The sequence below is a fragment of the Recurvomyces mirabilis genome (genome assembly GCF_035927965.1).
Source record: "Recurvomyces mirabilis strain CCFEE 5264 chromosome Unknown scaffold_13, whole genome shotgun sequence".
Classification (NCBI taxonomy): Eukaryota; Fungi; Ascomycota; class Dothideomycetes; order Mycosphaerellales; family Teratosphaeriaceae; genus Recurvomyces; species Recurvomyces mirabilis.
In genome coordinates this window covers 275,361-290,380 of record NW_027041947.1, presented here as the reverse complement: position 1 = coordinate 290,380, position 15,020 = coordinate 275,361, and the positions used below count along the sequence as shown (strand labels likewise).

Genomic DNA, 15,020 nt, shown 5'->3' with positions numbered 1-15,020 from the left:
GCAGACCACCCCGGAGGAGCCGCACCTTGGCGTGCTTAGTCAGTGGCTTTGGTGGTGCGGGAGAACGATGCGCTATGAATGTAGAGGGACTAAATGTCAGAGGGGGACGCGACATTCCTCGCCAGCCGATGAGTACAGACTGCTTTGTGAGATGTCACACTATTGAGGCTCTTCGTCCTTGAACCTCTCCCGCAACGCTCCAACATCGATCCCACACACCTCAGCTTTCGCCACAATCGCTTTAGCCTTGCCTACAACCGGCACGTCGATCATCTTCCCATCTAACGTCCATGCTCCCCGACCCTGTTCATCGGCTTTCTTGTCGCAGAGTACCACTCGCACAGCCCACTCTGCCTCTTCTGGGCTGGGACTGAAGACTTCCTGCACGGTTGCAACCTGATCAGGATGGATACATTGCTTGCCATTGAATCCGAATCGTTTGCCGTTCTCGCTCTCGTTTTGTAGATATTGTTTGCCTTCTTCGCCACGGAAAGTCGTGCTCACTAGATCCAGGGTTGATGGGAGGTTCGCTGCTCGAGCCGCTGTCACAATAGCTGATCGAGCATACATGAATTCATGTAAATCCGGTGTTCGTGTTATGCTGAGGTCGAGTGCGAAGTCCTCTGCGGCAAACGTGAGGCCAGAGAGATATGGCGATGCTTTGACTATGCTGGCAAGATCCATGACAGATCGTGCACTCTCAACCAATGCCACGATCTTGATCGGGTTTGTCGAGCCTTCTGCATGTCGTTCTGGTAGCTTTTGTCGTATCACGTCTGTCACGAAATGTAGATCGCTCGCGGCATCGACTTTAGGTACTACAAGGCAATCGAGGTTCTTGCCTTTCAAGATTTCAGTCAGGTCGTCCAGTGCGAAGCCAGATCCGACTGAGTTGATGCGGACGGCCTGCTCTCGAATACCAGGCACACGGTCTCGGTTGAGGATCTCAAGGATATTTCTTCGGCCTTCAGGTTTCTTGCTGGGTGTCACGGAGTCTTCAAGATCGTAAGCTACGCTGTCAACTGCTTTCATGCCTCGCGACTTTTCCAGAAATCTCATCGATGAGCCAGGCACTGTTTTTGTCAAATCAGGTTCGAATTCTCTTCTGTGCTTCTAGATAGGTTCGCCTACCATATAATTGAGCCCGGCGAATAACCTGCGCTGCCGTAGAACCCATTGTGGTGCAGTCCCGTGTGGTCTCCTGAATATGAGGTTGTATCCGATGAGCAATACACTCCCTACCTGATCATCATGAATATGTACAACGGGGACATTGCCGACCTACAGCAGTGCAGGAGGTAGTCGACGACTAATCTTGTTGCCGGACAATGTCAATGCTCGTGGTCGACTGCTCCAAAGATGCGGAGGTGAGGCTCTGCGGCGAAGGGACGGAGCGCGAAATGCGTCCTTTCCAGATTGGGACGAACGGGTGCGTTTCAGCATGTGCTTTGGGGCAGATGTACATAATCCTGCTGCCTCTGCTAAACACTTTTAACACTTCTTCCCGCCGCCAGAAACTGACCGACCGGCAAACTGTCAGATGGCGGATATCGAGAACCAATCCACGGGCCAGCTCAATTGGCGGCTGAGCGCTCACCCTATCACCCTTGTCACCTTTCTCTCCTTCAGAATAGGTATGCTACATAGTGATCCAGGCATGAGCTGTCCGTACTAACGATGATTTCTCAGCCTCGCTCCTCGTCTACCTTCTCGGCCTGATCTTCACCGAAAATTACGTCCTCATCTTCATCATCACCATCCTCCTCCTGGCCGCCGACTTCTACTACCTCAAAAACATCGCTGGACGACGATTAGTAGGGCTACGATGGTGGAACGAGGTCAACGCACAATCAGGTGACAGCACGTGGGTGTTCGAGAGTGCGCCTCAGCCTAATGAACCTGGGGGAAAGTTGGTCAATGCTACAGATAAGAGATTCTTCTGGTTGGCATTGTATTGCCAGCCGGCTTTGTGGGTGGCTCTAGCTATCGTGGCTATTGTGAAGTTTGCTTTCATTTGGCTGACGCTTGTTGGTGAGTATGGGAGTAGTCTTCGCTATGCTGACGAGCTGACATTGGTATATAGTCATCGCATTGGTGCTCACGATCACGAATACTCTGGCCTTCTCGCGCTGTGACAAGTTCAGTCAAGCCAGTGGACTGGTTGGAAGCGGACTGTACTCGGCATCACTGGCGCGCAACGTGGGAGGAGCGCTCATGTCTCGCTTCTTCAATCGATGATTGTCATCGTGCATTGTACTATATGTATCACCAAGTTGTTGCATCAGGATCTACAGTGCGACTCAAACATCAAAGTGTCTTTCATGCATGTCTGCTGAAGATGCAGTCGCTCACAAGAATCTTCATCTCACTGGACAGCCCTACAAAGCATGGCATTGCCTGCTTCTTCCTTTGCTTGCTAACACGGCAGGTTTCAATGTCATTGGTAGCAGGAGTACAAAGACGCGATGTCTGAGTATGATTGCGGGCCTCAGCTGATAGCTCTACTATATCTGCTCCTTCTGCTCCTTCGACCCAAAGAGACTACATCGTTACTCTTGGACCGGCATCGCCATATTACAACCCGCAATGACACCGCAATCAGTGCAAGACGCGTACGATCAGATAGATAGGACTTGGGATGCATACGACTTGCAGACCTCCTTGAGCACCTGGGTCCCAAGAAGACTACCATCAGCAAACTCCTTCCGTCTCCTCGTGATCGGGCATCTCATTGCGACTCCGCCTCCGCAACATACGGCTGATACTCTTCTTGAGGACCGATTGTGGAATGATGCATTTAATGCGACCCAGGTCTTCATGGCAACGTATGGACCCGGCATATGGAACGTCACCGATCCTACCATGCGGCTCCTCATATCGCCTTATGTTCTGGACTACGTTTGGGCCTTGCTGCAGGATCCGGCTGCAATCACAGTACAGGACCTGCACGAACGTCGCGCCATGATGCAGGTAGTAAGGGACAGGAGACAAGGGCGGAGAGGGAGTTTGCCAGATTCTGTTACCATGTTCGAGCAAATTGCTGATGGTGACTCGCCAACGTTTGGTGGCCCTGCCCTACAGCGTGGCAGATCATTGAGTGCTCCAGCGGCAGACCCAAGACCACAGCGGATGCTCAATGCGCTCGAGAACGTACATAACCTTGCGAGACAGCTGGCAGGCATGGAAGTGGAGGATGATGGCAAAATGCAGCAGCAATTCCAGAGCTTACTCGACGACTCTGTGGAGGGTACGTTGGATGAGTCTGGGACGCACGGCGAAAGACTGAATGCTGACAGTGATCCCGATGACCAGGCTACCATTCGTGCGAATTATGCCAACGATGCGAGGACTGGCAGGTACATGAGCATACCGCAGCCTCTCAATGAAGATGACTTCGATGGGGAACTTGAGGAGGGCGATTTTGACACAGATGATGAGAATGATATCTACCCCTCTGAGAACGAGGACCGGATTCCAGAGTGCTCGCCACGACCTGTTCCTGGTCAATACGTATGCGACATTCCCATCAGCCAAGACCATCAGAATGGAGATTCAGTCTTCTGCGGTCAAGTTTTTACTAGCCAAAGAAAACTGGATGAGCATCAGAAGGATGTTCATGGGATGGATGAATGACCGATGCGTGTACATTGCGATGGGGTGGGTGTAAATGTTTCGATATGTGCAGCGCTCGCTGTTGCTAGATAGCTTGTGATCGCGCCGCCATCATGCTCAACGACACATACAGTAGAAAACCAATTTTGTTCAATGTTGATGTCAGTTGTCGTCGTCTATGTTGAAGTCCAGCTCCGCTTTGGGCAGGTGCGGCGAAATGTAGAGACTCCCGACTTTCGAGACGGAGCTTGAAGTAAATGTCGTCTGGACTTCCGAAATGCTTCTTTGTATTGCACTCACCTTACACAATGTCGCCCAAGGCTGTACTATCATCGCTGAGCTCTACTCAGAGACAGTGTGTGCACCGGCAATGGCAGCAGAGTGGACAATGTGTTCGATGCTTTCATGCTTCGATTCGGAGGAGAGCAGAAGATCCTCCAGGGCAGCAGGATCAAAAGTACAACAGCAATACTGAGAAGAGAACACCTTATAATCGTAAGTTTATACTACAGATATGACTTGACCAGTGCTAAGGCTCTTGAAGAACCACAACGAGGACCATCTCGCCAGCAGCGAGCCGCTCAGATCTCCGAAGAAGTCCGTCTACTCAACCGCGATGTACCATCCCTTAGCCCATCGAAACCTCAAAACGAAGAGTCATATGCAGTCGGGCCACAAGGCTTGGCTGATCTCGAGACACCTGGAAGAATGGGCGAAAATGCATCGCCAGGACGTGAAGGACCATTCGCGCAAGGTGTGGGCAGGACGGCGTCGAGTAGAAGAAATGAAGGGATGGGCGCGGGCAATGAGGCTATCAGGGGCGTAAGGACTCCTGATCATGGCGTTGAAGATCCAGATCGAGGAGGTGAAACTGTCCTGGAGGCCTCCCAGGGGTCGACTACTGCAGATGCGAGTTCGAGATCTACCGACGGCCAGGCGACGAACAGAGCTTCACGACGGAAGCCCACCATGAAGTCGCCAGGCTCATCCTATCAGCCATCTCCGGTATCGTACAAGGATCTAGTTCAGTCTGGCAACCAATCCTCCACAATTGCTGCCGAAAACTTTGAAGGGATAATCAACGATCACGTAAGACTTGCTGCTGAGCCCGGCGAGTTCGCTGGCCGTCGAGACATCAATACGATTGCTCAGAGACAGCTCGCAGGACAGATTGTTCGTCTCGACTCTGTTGAAGAAAAGAAGGCTGTGCACGACAAGGTGAAAGAGATTAAGCGGTTCGATAGAGAGGTGACGGCACAGGCGAGTGAAGCGGAGAAGCAGGCACAAGTGGGGAAGCGAGGAGGGAAGAATCCGAACACTGAGCTTTCGCCTCTTCCAGACACTATCAAGACGATGTTGATCAATAAGCTTGTGAAAGGGGTGTATGATCAGGAGGGTGTACTTGGTGGTGCGCAAAAGCATAAGCAGCCTGTTCTGAATAGGTTGGCGAAGATGGGTATGCTCAACGGCACGTATCTTGCCAGTGACAGTGAGAGGTTCTTGAAGAAGGTGGAGAGTTTACTGCCAGCTGCTCCAGTGCAGGCGAGTAGGCAGGGAGCTGGGGGTATGAAGAGTGCTGGTGAGGGCGGGACTGGACCGACGGGCAGTGCGCAGAAGAGTGGTAGTGTGCAGCGTCAGGGTCAGCAGATGCCAGGTCAATTGGCTGGAGATCAAAAGGCTTCAAGCTCGAGGCGAGGTGCTGCTGCCTTGTAGACACAGCGATGTAATGGTGGTCGCTGACCATTTGCGTCAAATACTCTCGATCGAACTATGCTCGACCTCATTGAACTCGAAATCGAAGACTGCTTGTAGGAGAAGCTCTTATGGCAATGAAGCAAAATAAAACGCGTAGCAGGAAAGAAACATTGTTTACTTTAATGCAGACAAGGCTGTCCATAAGCCTTCGTCGACCCTGGAGGATTATTACGACTGTCTTGTCTAGTAAAAGCTAAAGGACCATCACAAGGATATAACCCATTGAGATCTGCCGCCGGAGATGTACCGCAGAATGGCTGCAGGTGCTACTTTGGCATCTGGTTGGTTGAAGCAGAGCATCAGCTCACTTGAGGATAACGCAACGTCACTACATCCACCTCGGAAAGTGCCAGCAGCACTTCGACCTTCAGCACTTCATACGCCAGAATTCTCGGCTGTTGCCCATGGACGACCTCCGCTCATCGGATTACTGCAGCATGATGGACAGCTCACCACCTCAACGGCCCGCTACCGAGCTACGGCTCGTGGTCTAAACCCGTCGACTCAAATTCGGCGAACGTCCCTGATAGACGGGTCAGAACCTTTGATAGGCGGGTCAGAATCTCTCTCAAGAATCGTTCAGATGCCTAGCGAAGACAAGCGCTGGAGGTACGGTGAAGAGCGATTCAGCAGGAGTTGATTGACGTACTTTGTACTAGCAATGGCGTTCGATCTACAAGCTTTGGTTGGAATCTATTGTTGCTCGAAGTTGTTGTCTCTTAATTATCTGGTTCCATTGGTCAACGCAAAGATGTAGCGTTAAGGCGAAGCGTTGAGGCGTCCAAATGGGTCCCCGATCACGCCAGTCTTGCCCTTGATACGAATCTCCTCAAGACTTCACGCAGACATATCATCTCACGACGATGGCGTCCGTGGTGGAACAATCGAGGGAGCCTGAGACTTGCTCATTGAGGGCATTGGCATGTGAGATGCGTGCACTTGAATTGCCAGCATCAGGAAGAAAGAGACCGAGTCGGGTCACTGATTTCAGCAGTAGCTGCTTCAGCTTACGCTCTGCTCGAAAAGTCAAGTGTACCATCGCTCGCTCTCTTCGGTGCGTCAAGCTCAGCTTGGCTGTAAATCAAGAAGGAGACTTGAGAGGTGGCTGGAGGACGGAGCTGTGGACTTCAAGCACCATCCCTTACAGCGAGCCCAACCTGGGCTAGCGCAGGGCGATCTTGAGCGTGCTAGCGCCCCGGGAACTTGGTAGAGAGCTCATTCGCTGCTCAATAGGGGGCTCAAGGCATCGCGTGGGCATGAGAGAGACAGTGATTGAGCTCCTTGCGTATCAGCACACGAAGACGAACAGGCAATCAAGAAGTACGGCTTTCTATATTAGATAACAGTACACTTGACAGGCAGGCCACAAGGACCCTTGCTCTCATTTTCCTCCCGCTCGTGCGGTGCAGTCGAAGTCTGCTGTTGTGTAGCACCATTAGACAGAGCCGTAGCCTTCGTCTCATCCCTCCCAGTGTTTGCTGCAGCACCTGTAGCCATACCGGCCGCACCAGCTGTTCCAACCGCACCCCCTGTAACACCCTCCCCCTCCTCCTTCACGGGTTCCTGCCTTCCGGCCGCGCCGCCATCTAGTCACGCGAAGTTGACCTTGGAGACAGCCTCGTAGAACGCCTTGCCCTGAGCCTCCGCGAGCTCCAACTCCTTGGCAGAAGGCATACGGCTGCCATCAGCGGCAGAGTATGTACCAGCACCCCAAGGACTACCACCACGAGCCTCGGACAAGTCGGCCAAGAGGGGGAAGGCGGTCTTGTAGCCAAGAGGGACATAAATGAAGCCGTGGTGGGCGAAAGTGCTCATGCAGGCCAAGGCGGTGCTCTCCTGTCCTCCACCCTGCGAAGCAGTGGAGATGAACACACCGGCGTACTTGCCCCAGTAGCTGCCTTGCTGCCATTGGCCACCCGTCTTGTCCCAAAAAGCCTTGAACTGAGCTGGGAAGTTGCCGTAACGGGTTGGTATACCGAAGAGTATACCATCATATTGTTCGAGGGTCTTTGGGTCGGAGAGCGTAGGGACGCTGGAGTCCTTGGCTGGGGCATACATTTTGGTCAAGACCTCTTGAGGGAGGGTTTCCTCGACTTGGTAGAGGTCGGCGTCGCCACCGGCGGCCTTGATGCCCTTGAGTTCGGCATCGGCCAAGGTCTTGATGTGGCCGTACATCGAGTACTGTCGAATATTGTGTTAGCCTGTTGGCCGCCTCATCCTCGCTTATGCTATTGTAGGAGAAGTTGACATCCCCACTGGCTGTTGGACCAATATCAAGCGTTGAAGGCCTTCGCCTCAGCTTGCGCGTGGCGGCGCACGGAGACTTACAAAGACGATTGCGATTTTGGGTGCCATCTTGACTGCTGTTTGTTGATATTACTGGTGTAGCAGAGAGTATGCTGATTGAGGTACGAGAAAGATCAAGAAGGGTTATGGTATAGATCGGGAGGTCGAGATAATATTTATGTTGTCCGGCACTGTTTATGGAGCTTCGCGGGCACTCTTCAATGCCCCGCTGATAATCGATCATTTATTAGACATTTCCTCCATATCGGGTTTAGCTCATGCAGCGGTTCGGGTCCGCGATGGTCTGCTTCACAATGCTTTCCAAGCAGTTAGCAATCATGCCTCCAAACCTTACCAACAGCCATCGCGGATTCATACCGTTGCTGTACTCCACACTATATGCACGCAGCTAGACGAGAGTCTCTTGTCAACAAGGTCGTGATCGTCCCGTCGGTAAGAGCAGAGGCAAGAGGTGGAAGGGTTCTGCCCGCTGAAGAAGAGAAACCGTATCCGCTAAATTCACTTGCCGAGCTGCATGGGACCTGCAGTAGGTAGGCTAGAGCTCTCGGCTGAACAAGATCGCTTGCATACAGTACCACTCACCATATCTGGCAAAGATTGTTGTAGTGACTAGGCCTCTTGCGCCAGGCCTCTCTGGGAAGGCACTTCTGGCCGGACATTTGTCCAATATGGCCGCTGATCTGGAAGAAGAAGAGGACTACCTATCGATGTCTTTCAGCGAGCCAACAGAATCGGTCAAAGAGACATCGCTACAACGGACAGCTCGTCTGAAAAAGGAAGCCGCAGAACGAAGCCGGCCACTTTCCAAAAAGGAACGAGCGGAAAAAGGAAAGGCTACCCGAGATGCAGCACTCGCCACCCAAATTGATGCCTCAAACAAAGGTGCACAGATGCTGGCCAAAATGGGCTTCAATGGTGGTGCGTTAGGGAAGTCCGAAAATGCCAGGACCCAGCCGATCGAGGTCCTAGTCAAGGACAATCGAGGCGGCATTGGCATGGATAGCGAGAAGAAGCGTAAGTTGAGGGATGCTGCCGAGGAGGTTGTAGGGCAGGAGAAGAAAAGGAAGGTCGGCGAGGAGGAGTTCAGGTTGAGAGCTCGAGATGAGAGAGAGGAGCGGAAGAATGAGGGCCAGATGTGGAGCGCGATGCGGACGCTTGAAAGCTTTGAGACGGGTGCGTTTGATGAGGGTGACGACGAAGATGGTGGCGAAGATGCCACGAAGACTAAAGACGCGGCAAGTTCAAGGCCGCTGAAGAGCATCAATGTGCTGTGGCGACCGCTAGTCAAGCAAAGACTCGAGAAGGAGCGCAAAAGACGTGCGCGCCATGATCTTGACCAGAGCCTCTCACGACGGGCAGACTATGATGATCCCGATGCCGATGCTGACGACAAGCTTGCTCTGGGCACGGAAGTTGAGGAGCAGCTTGACGACGAAGATGCTGAATTGGACGAGTTCGAGGCTCTGAGCTTCGTGGATAGGCTTGAGAAGATTCTGGAGGAGTTGAGGACGGAGTGGAAGTATTGCTTTTGGTGCAAGTACAGGTATCCTGACCAGGAGATGGAGGGTTGTCCAGGAACGACGGAGGATGAGCATGGCTGAACATGCTCGTTGTGCCCGTGCTCATGTCCTGCTTACATAATCTCGACTTCTCCTCAAGCTTGATAGACAGCAATATGTATAACCGTGAAAGTGCGCACATCACTGGGAAACACATATGAGCCCCCGGCCTTAGGACTCCTTAGCATTCTATTGTGAGTCCCGATGTCCATTGCTGTATCCCGAGCCCCTTTGGAGGATTTGGACTTATGCACCGATTCTCACGCAAAAGCTAAAAAGTTTGTAGCTCGACGACCACGCCCGGGACTTATGTTTTACAAGCTGGACTTGCATCTCTAATGGCTATTCTCTTGAGTCCCGCTCTACGTTTTTGTTTCCCAGGCTTGATTGCGAGACTAGACCTCACAGTATGACCTGCTAGTAAATTTGACCCAGCTCAACCACACACGAACGGCGGCATAGAAATGCGTACTGGAGGCTGTTTATACGAGTTGTCCAATGACTCTCTCGAGTCCCGGCCTCGAGTCTGGCCCAAAACAAACCCTGACTATAAGTGAGGGTCATACTCCGCCAAGGCAGATTATTCTGGACAGCTCACGTTCGTGCCTCATCTACGCATGGGACACACTGCATATACGCTGGACTCGCAGGCGATACCATCACAGCCGCGAGTCCCAGTCTCCAGCTTCTATGTCCAGGGCCTTGACAGCATGGTGGACGCATATTGTTCGTTCATAGTAATATCGACCATCGTTGCACCACCATAGTCAGGAATGAGGAATAAGGCACCGAGAGGTCAGAATGAAGTTTTGTAGCTATAGTATGCTCTTGTAGTGCCTAAAACTACAAAGGATATACGCAGCAACTTGACATTTATGCGCAATAGATCATGACTACCGGCAAACACGATAGAAGGCACAGAACTCGCTTTGAGACCCCAACGCCGCGCTCAAATCTCATATAGCATAACCATCACTACCTCTCCCCCAGTATGCCAGCCACCTGCAAACACAAATCCAGAATAGTCAAATGCTCATCACTCCCATCCACCAACCTCTTATCCACATCCGAAAAGCACAGCACAATCCTCGCCTTCTGCCAGTCCCCAGTAGTATCGTCCTTGATAACAATCTCCTCGTACATCTGCGTCACAATCTGCGTAGCTGACCAGCCTTCTGCTACCAGATCCTCCACGGCCTTGGAGACACGACCGTAGACTGTGCCTTTTGAGCTTGGCTGCATGGCTGTGAGAAGGTTATCGATCGTGTTCGTTGGGATAACGCCGGCGATGTCTTCGATACTGCGGACTGTGACGAGGTTGCTACTGCTGGGTTGGTCGACGTCCATTACATCTTCATCTTCGTCGTCATCGATCTTCGCTCTCTTCCTTTTCTTGTCTGCAGCAGGAGCGGCCTGCACGACACCTACCAATCTTGCAGCTGATTGCAAGAATGTGATCGCTTTCCTCAGATCACCCTCGCTGCATCGTAATAGCGTGTCCACGACACCATCTTCCAAGGGCACATTCTCCAGCTTCGCAATATCCTGCAGTCTCTTTCCTGCATTTACTTCGTCCAGACTCTTGAACCTGAATTTGCTGCATCGCGAAGCTAGAGGATCGATGATTCGCGTAACATAATTGCAAATCAGGCAGAATCGGGTGATTTTGCTATACGTCTCCATCGTCCTTCGCAAGGCGGATTGAGCATCTTGCGTCATACTATCGGCCTCATCTAGCACGATAATCTTGTATGGTGGACAAGGATACTTCTTCCTGTACTCCTCTCCAGCAGGTCCAGCAGGTGGGTTCGAGAGCTGCATGCGTGCAAAGTCCTTGACCTTCTCTCGCACAATTGAGATGCCGCGTTCGTCTGAGGCATTGAGTTCGAGGACACGTGATTTGATGAGCTCTGGACCGTAGAGCTGTTTGGCTAGAGCGAGGACGGTGGAGGTTTTGCCTGTTCCTGGTGGGCCGTAGAAGAGCATGTGAGGGAGGTTGGCGGACTGAAGGGTCCGACGGAGCACTGTGACGGTATGATCTTGGGCTGTGACATCATCGAGCGACTTGGGGCGGCTATGGAAGTGTTAGTGATGGTGGTGGGATTTGATATGTGAGGTCGAGTGTGATACTATTTCTCTACCCATGGCTGTAGGCGATTATCTTGTGTTGGCGTTTGTTGCTTGCTTGAGCTTGCTGTCGCCGCTGCAGCCGCCTGCCGCGCTCGGATGTCGAAGAAGCTGGCCATGTTGTCGATATGGTATAGTTCATGAATTGGTTATCCCATCTCGAGATGGAGTGACGCGATTTGAGACGCGCCTCAATTCCGAAGTTCTGCCGGTCTTGCCGAACAAGCTATCCTTACCCAACATCGTCGTTGCGCCAGAACGATGAGGTATGTAGGATCTTTCTCGGCAGACTCTCTGCAACGATGGCGGACCTCCATCCAGGCCACCATATCTATAGAAATTCCACACTGACGTCCATGTCGTCCCGAAGCAGATGAGGCGGCACCGGGACATCTTCATGACGTCCACTTTCATGCAGGTACCAGCAATTGTTCTAACCTTATCCATCCATCCTCATCGGACAACGATTCATCCTTTGTATTGAACGAGCGTGAGACCTTGAACTGTTGTAAAACATTGACTATTGCATGTAGTTGAGCGTAAGTCTGCTTTCACCTTGTCCATCATCACTCTTACTCTCCTCCACTCTCTCTACCACGCTCACCGCATCATCACCATGGGCTCCATTCAAGAGCAGAAGATCAAAATAGCCATCGTAGGCGGCGGAATAGCAGGTCTCGCTCTTGGTGCTGGTCTGGCGAAGAAGTCACACATCGATTATCACATCTATGAGTCTGTTCCAGAGTACAAGGATGTAGGCGCTGGCCTGGCATTACACATGAACGCCATCAAGGCAATGGCGCTCATAGGACCCGAAGTAAAACAAGCATACTTCGACAAAGCGCTAGAGATGGGAGAGGAGGACCAAGTGATGTCCACAGAAGTCATACTCGCACAAGGACCACATCAAGGCACACTGGTCGCAGAACTTGGCAAAGCGAAGGGCAGGAAGACGGTCAGTCGAGCCGATCTGCTGGATGGATTACTAGAGCTCGTACCCAAGGACCGCATAACCTTCAACAAACGTCTCGAAAGCATAGACAGCTCTGACTCCGGCTCAACAATCACCTTCAAAGATGGCAGTACCGCACAGGCAGACTGCATACTGGGGTCAGATGGTGTCCACAGCATAACCCGCAAATATATCCTCGGCGCCGACCATCCAGCAGCCGAACCAGTAAACCACGAAGGCTGGCAGGTTTATCGTACGATGGTCTCCGCTGACTTCGCAAAGCAACACATCAACCCGAAGTGGACTCAAACCGTCCCTATCTTGCTCGGACCAAGAGGCCACGTGAACTGCATCCCACTGAACAAAGGCACTCGATTATCTGCCGGAGTCGCAGTCCGAGGAGCTAAGTTCGCCGAAGGTGGCAAAGCTCCCGATCTCGATCCGGAGCTTTACAAAGATTACAGCGAGGATGCTCAGAAAATCGTCCGGATGGTGGCGAGAGACACCAGCGCTTCTTGGACAGCTGCAGATCATGACCATGCCGAGACGTACTTCAGAGGCCGTGTAGCAATGTTCGGCGATGCTGCGCACGCTAGTATGCCGTTCGCTGGTAATGGCGCGGCACAAGCGCTTGAAGACGCAGCAGTGTTGGATTGTTTGTTCGGGAAACTCGAATCGGTTGAGCAGCTCGAAGCTCTCTTCTCGGCCTACGACACTGTCCGACGGCCTCGATCACAGGCTGTGGTTGATCTAGCGCGGAAGTTCGGACGGGTCTATGCTTACGCGGAAGAGGGCATGCATGAGGATCCGGTCAAGATGAAGCAGTTTTTCGGTGGTGCGGCGGCGTTCACGAATAATGCCGATTTGCAGAAACAAAATGATGATGCTGTGGAATTGTTTGAAGCTGCTGTCAAGGCTGCGAAGGGGGGCGCGGATACTGGCGTCGCTGATACGAGCGTTGAGATCGTTTAATGATTGGCCTTTCTCCAACATCTAGGCCATGATGTGGTCCTCAGGTAATTGATTGAAGTCATAGACTTGCATGGATCCACTCTTGTACATCGGTCTCCAGCCGTGGAGCATACAGCCATGACATATCATCGCCCTCCCCAGCTGTGCCTTTCTTGATCTTGCCTTCTGCCACGAGCTTATTGCGTTCAGCTTCAGGTAGGCGTTGGACGTTATTTGAGTTCGTCGCCCAATCGTATATGGCATCTACACGCTTCTGCCGCATCTGCTGCCAAAAGCCTAACCCCTCGAGCACTCTCGTTTGACTCGGGTCTGGCTCTGTGCCGTTGTTCTCGCCATCGCCTTGTGAGACAGATGTCGTGCCATTGTGCTTCGAGACCGCTGCGAGAATCATGGCGAGAGAGTAGACGTCTTCAAGTGCTTGGTTGACACCTTGACCCGAGCTAGGTGGCAGAGCATGCGCACCATCTCCTACCAATACGACTCTGCCTGTCTTACTGAACCACTTCTCGAGCTTCGGCATGCGCATGTAGGGCCATACCCACAGACTCTGTTTACCCTCCGTACTGACAGCATCAATGATCTTCCTCGCGGTCTCTCCCCACTTCTCATAGTCCTTGCGATAGAAGCCCTCTAGGGCATCCTTGTCTCCATTCAGTCGCTCTAGGTCCTCACGGCTCTGCTCTGGGTACTGAACTTGTAGCCCGATCATAAGATCCTTGCCTTCGGCGTCTTCTGGTAAGAAGAAGATCGCTCCCGGTCTGTCCTGAATCGTGGCGTTCTTTTCGTAGTCCGCATATGGCCATGAGACAGAAGAGTGTGGTATATGTGCTAGAACGCCAAGAGTACCTGTATATTCTGGTTCGATGCCTGGAGCAAGATAATGTCGGATTGTGCTGTGTAGACCATCGGAGGCTATCAGTAGAGATGCTGATTGCAGACTGCCGTTGATCAGCAATGTCGCGCCTTCGTGGGTGTCAGACTCGCAGCCGGCAAACTTCGAACTGTAATTGATAGCGATGCCACATTCGGAGAGCATTTGCTTCATCTCGTTCAATAAGACCTTCCTCCACAGTCGATGGTTGTGATAGCCATAAAGCTCCTTTGCTGCGACAACGACTTTTCGCACAGTGTTGTCGTTACGGTCCTTGAACGTGCGGTGGGTGGAGATCCAACATCTATCCTTGATCCTGTCGAGGACTCCCAAACGGTCGAGGACATGAAGGCCGTTGGGCGTGAGGACAACGCCGGATGTTAGCGTATCTGCATCTGGCCCACGAGCCTCATAGATTGTGATGGGAATGTCGTGGGTTGTGAGTGCTAATGCGAGAGCGCAGCCACCTAGACCTCCGCCTATGATGGCGACATTCTCAAGGAGACCAGCCATACGTCTCGCCGCCTTCGCGGAAGGAAGCTCTCAGCCACGTCTCTGATTCAGATGTCGACTGCCGAAGGAGGATCGAGCATCCACTACAGCACAGCTTATGCCACTGTTGGCTGCAGCCGACGTTGACTTGTCAAAAAGGTGAGGATGTGCTGATGTATCTCCTCGCAGCCCCGACTACTATGTTCGAGCTCACAAGGAGTGGGACCGTCCGACCTCTTATTCCCCGTGCCTGCCTCCTCAGGCCCGAGACGCAAGTCTCAAACTCACATCGATCACGACGCTAAGCCTTCGTCCGTTCACCAAAGGATCTGGGCGGAACCGGGTTGCAGGAGACACCTTCTCAATTCAGGTT

At 52.3% G+C, this 15,020-nt stretch overlaps 8 protein-coding genes across 8 annotated transcripts; 4 read left to right on the top strand and 4 right to left on the bottom strand.

Annotated features, from left to right (window-relative positions):
* Window positions 1-159: 159 nt before the first annotated feature.
* On the bottom strand, window positions 160-1,177 carry LTS14_005431 (uncharacterized protein; the record flags this gene model as incomplete). Its single annotated transcript, XM_064838129.1, has 2 exons — window positions 160-1,073; window positions 1,132-1,177. The coding sequence occupies 2 exons, from the start codon at window positions 1,175-1,177 to the stop codon at window positions 160-162; spliced, it is 960 nt and encodes a 319-aa protein (XP_064694214.1).
* A 363-nt stretch (window positions 1,178-1,540) lies between these two features.
* Window positions 1,541-2,238, top strand: TVP23 (Golgi apparatus membrane protein tvp23; the record flags this gene model as incomplete). The annotated part of the gene is made up of 3 exons (XM_064838128.1): window positions 1,541-1,634; window positions 1,690-2,031; window positions 2,084-2,238. The coding sequence occupies 3 exons, from the start codon at window positions 1,541-1,543 to the stop codon at window positions 2,236-2,238; spliced, it is 591 nt and encodes a 196-aa protein (XP_064694213.1).
* Window positions 2,239-2,586: 348 nt separating this feature from the next.
* Window positions 2,587-5,325, top strand: LTS14_005429 (uncharacterized protein; the record flags this gene model as incomplete). The annotated part of the gene is made up of 2 exons (XM_064838127.1): window positions 2,587-3,510; window positions 4,147-5,325. 2 exons carry the CDS (start codon window positions 2,587-2,589, stop codon window positions 5,323-5,325), a joined length of 2,103 nt encoding a protein of 700 aa, XP_064694212.1.
* A 1,632-nt stretch (window positions 5,326-6,957) lies between these two features.
* On the bottom strand, window positions 6,958-7,722 carry PST2 (flavodoxin-like fold protein; the record flags this gene model as incomplete). The annotated part of the gene is made up of 2 exons (XM_064838126.1): window positions 6,958-7,548; window positions 7,696-7,722. The coding sequence occupies 2 exons, from the start codon at window positions 7,720-7,722 to the stop codon at window positions 6,958-6,960; spliced, it is 618 nt and encodes a 205-aa protein (XP_064694211.1).
* Window positions 7,723-8,052: 330 nt separating this feature from the next.
* LTS14_005427 (uncharacterized protein) lies at window positions 8,053-9,275 on the top strand (the record flags this gene model as incomplete). The annotated part of the gene is made up of 2 exons (XM_064838125.1): window positions 8,053-8,200; window positions 8,302-9,275. 2 exons carry the CDS (start codon window positions 8,053-8,055, stop codon window positions 9,273-9,275), a joined length of 1,122 nt encoding a protein of 373 aa, XP_064694210.1.
* A 933-nt stretch (window positions 9,276-10,208) lies between these two features.
* On the bottom strand, window positions 10,209-11,479 carry RFC2 (Subunit of heteropentameric Replication factor C (RF-C); the record flags this gene model as incomplete). Its single annotated transcript, XM_064838124.1, has 2 exons — window positions 10,209-11,307; window positions 11,364-11,479. 2 exons carry the CDS (start codon window positions 11,477-11,479, stop codon window positions 10,209-10,211), a joined length of 1,215 nt encoding a protein of 404 aa, XP_064694209.1.
* Window positions 11,480-11,976: 497 nt separating this feature from the next.
* LTS14_005425 (uncharacterized protein) lies at window positions 11,977-13,284 on the top strand (the record flags this gene model as incomplete). The annotated part of the gene is made up of 1 exon (XM_064838123.1): window positions 11,977-13,284. One exon carries the CDS (start codon window positions 11,977-11,979, stop codon window positions 13,282-13,284), a length of 1,308 nt encoding a protein of 435 aa, XP_064694208.1.
* Window positions 13,285-13,342: 58 nt separating this feature from the next.
* LTS14_005424 (uncharacterized protein) lies at window positions 13,343-14,668 on the bottom strand (the record flags this gene model as incomplete). The annotated part of the gene is made up of 1 exon (XM_064838122.1): window positions 13,343-14,668. One exon carries the CDS (start codon window positions 14,666-14,668, stop codon window positions 13,343-13,345), a length of 1,326 nt encoding a protein of 441 aa, XP_064694207.1.
* Between the last annotated feature and the right edge of the window lie 352 nt (window positions 14,669-15,020).